General features: G+C 38.0%; 1 protein-coding gene across 2 annotated transcripts in view; it reads right to left on the reverse strand.

The window, feature by feature from the left end:
- The window catches only part of CHST9 (carbohydrate (N-acetylgalactosamine 4-0) sulfotransferase 9), a 280265-nt gene that overhangs the window by 113577 nt on the left and 163453 nt on the right, over positions 1 to 3235 (reverse strand). Inside the window, exon 4 of one of the 2 annotated variants that reach the window (XM_010828954.1) lies at positions 227 to 268. The exons of the other annotated variant lie outside the window; for it this stretch is intronic. Coding sequence (XP_010827256.1) covers positions 227 to 268 — 42 coding nt within the window. The remainder of the gene's footprint in view (positions 1 to 226; positions 269 to 3235) is intronic. 2 annotated transcript variants of the gene reach the window in all.

A 3235-nucleotide genomic window follows, 5' to 3' on the forward strand; every position in this document is an offset into this window, starting at 1 on the left:
TGCAATGTGGGAGACCTGGGTTTGATCCCTGGGTAGGGAAGATCCCCTGAAGAAGGGAATGGCAACCCACTCCAGTATTTTTGCCTAGAGAATTCCATGGACAGAAGAGCCTGGTCAGGTACAGTCCATAGGGTCGCAAAGAGTTGGACACAATTGACTGACTAACGCTTTTGCTTTGCTTGTCTAAAACTACCTGAGACCCAAACATTATGGAGAGTTTACTCACTGATTCTGGGTGTAGATTGCAAGTAATTTATAGGTTCCCATCCTAGAAAAGAAGAGACAGGAAATGCACATATTACCATCACCTGCAAAGACATTTTAAGAAACTTTCTACATTGACATACCTCAAAGTCTCTGATATTTTATTGCTAGCCAAGAAAATCATGGGAAGGGAGAGGGTCATGATATAGAATATGATATCCCTGTGTTTCTAGGCTACTCAAGTGGTGGCGGGCTTGATATCACATATTAAGAAACTTGGCATTACCTTTAAACTTTGCCACAGAAAAGACAGCTTTGTGCCTATACCTTCTGCCTCAGAGAAATTGAGCTGGGACTGCTAGGGTAGGCGGAGATGGAAAATATTCATCTTGGGATTTCCCTGGCAGTCCAGTGGTTAAGACTTTGCCTTCCAGTGCAAGGGGTGAGGGTTTGATCCCTGGCTGAGGACCTAAGATCCCCACATGCCTCATGGCCAAAACACCAGAACATAAACAACAGAAACGGTATTGTAACAAATTCATTTCAAGGAAGAAAATTTCCTTGGATTCTTTGCATTCTACTCCATAATCTACCAAGGTGTTGATACACAATTATAGTTTCTGTTTAAAATTTCTGAGTACATGGGATAGATCTGTGCATAAAATTGATAGCTGGGATAGAAACACCATGTACATCTTCTGGTATGGAATATCCAATGGCCCACTCTTGGATAACTTGGGTTGTGAAGCTTGAAAGAGTAAATGAACTGAAGTCTAGGATAAAAGGACAAAAGCTTTTTGAGGGATGAGATCCTATGGATATTTTTATATCATCCAGAGATACTGGAAGTTAATTCTATAGTGAAGAGCTCTAAGAAAGAAATCTTGAGGGTTCCCTTGAGCCAACAATTTTTCATCCTGATAATCAAGAAGGACGACCTTTTCTGCCAGATGAAGTTGCTCAATGTAATATAGAATATTTCTTCTGGTTTAGTCATCTCTGGGGAGAAGTGAATCTCAACTCATTCTGAGAACAAGTTGAGGGAACCGCAAGATGGTAATTATATGGCTATTCAGACTTTTTGCTTTCTAGATTACACTGGTCCAATTCCTCTTTTAAAAAAACATATTATAACCATATAATACGTAGGCTTCCCACTTCCCAGGTGGCACAGTGGTAAAGAATCTGGCTGTCAATGCAAGAGAGCAGCAGGAGACATGGGTTCGATTCCATGTCAGGAAGATCCCCTGCAGGAGGAAATGGCAACCCACTCCAGCATTCTTGCCTGGGAAATTGCATGGACAGAGGCGCCTGGGGGCTACAGTCCGTGCGTGTGTGCTAAGTTGCTTCAGTTGTGTCTGACTCTTCGCGACCTCACAGACTGTAGATAGCATACTGTCTTGTTTTTTGAAAAATATTCCTTTCAAAGTATGTGGATAAAATTTGAACAAATACTTAAGAATGATGAGGCTTATACATAGAATGGTAAGCTTAGCTCTCTGGTCCTGCTCTTCTGCTCCATTTAAAAAACTTCCTATCAGTGTAATTCATATATAATATTGTTTCTCTAACCTAAATTGAAAGAAAGATTCTATCAGTGCTTGTTTGCATAATTATTCTTTCATCAAATTTCATTTGTGCTAAAATATACCAGTTTATAGTTATGTCAATTAATGCTATTCTAGTAATAACTTTATAAGGGAAAAGAATCTGAAAAGGAATATATATATTATATATATTTAAACTGAATTACTTTGTTGTACATCTGAAACTAATACATTGTAAATTAACTATACTTCAATAAAATGTAAAAGAAAAAATATAAAAGTAAACAAAAATTTAAAAAGGTTTTTAATATGCTATTCTATCTTTAGAATGATTAAAAAATACATATAAACAATATATTGAGTTGTAGTATCATGAGTTTCCTGGGATAAGGTATCAGCAGTGCACTTGATTTAGTAATTTCTGCATTTTGGATGAAGGCATTTATAAGTCATTTGTATAGCTCATCAATAAGTTATAGGTCTTCTGGTACAACTGATCCTCAAGGGTTGGAACTTGATATGTAGTCCACTGCTTCGGCTCACTTTGATGCGATTGAAACTCTCTATTTACTGGTTCACCCATGTAACAATAGCATGATTAAGGTCACACTTGCGTGGCTTGGTGATAACAATATTGTTTAGGCTAGGACTCAAAATCTTCCCTCATTCAAAATTGATTTTATCCGGCACATCTCATTGTTGACGTAATCTGTCACGTAACCAGGGAAGGAAATTAAATTGAAGTGGAAAAAATGGCTATTCAAAGAGTCAAATGCAGTTGCTTCTTTATCTCTTATGATATTCTGCTAAGCAGTTTACTGATTGCATGAGAAATGGTTCTCATCAGGTATTGCCTCTAAGCCCTCAGGTTTATGATAATCAAGTCATTTCCTTTAAAAACGTGGACATGGTGGCCTCTTTCCCTATCTCTGTGATGGCTCCAACTAGAAAGGCTATGTCAAGGTCATCTGCCAGTTTCTTTTTTCTTTTTTTATTAATTGTAGGAAAAAAACACATTAGATCTATCCTCAGTAAATTTTAAAATATACTGGATGGTATGTTGACTGTAAGCTGAGCATATCTCTAGAACTTTTTCATCCTGCATAACTGAAACTCTATAGCCACTGAATAGTAATTTTCCATGCCCTTCTTTCAAGCCCCAGGAAACTATTGTCTGCCAACTTCTCAAGGGTCTCAGGAAACCTGACCCTGGGGCCTAATAATGAGATTATATTTCTGGGCAGGATATACTTTGATGTTCTAGTTTGGCTTTCACTCATCACAGACTGATGGAACAACATACTGGTTCCAAATAGGAAAAGGAGTACGTCAAGGCTGTATATTGTCACCCTGCTTATTTAACTTCTATGCAGAGTACATCATGAGAAACGCTGGGCTCAATGAAGCACAAGCTGGAATCAAGGTTGCTGGGAGAAATATCAATAACCTCAGATATGCAGATGACACCACCTTTATGGCAGAAA

The sequence above is a fragment of the Bison bison genome, unplaced genomic scaffold (genome assembly GCF_000754665.1).
Source record: "Bison bison bison isolate TAMUID 2011002044 unplaced genomic scaffold, Bison_UMD1.0 scf7180017864498, whole genome shotgun sequence".
NCBI classification, from domain to species: domain Eukaryota; kingdom Metazoa; phylum Chordata; class Mammalia; order Artiodactyla; family Bovidae; genus Bison; species Bison bison.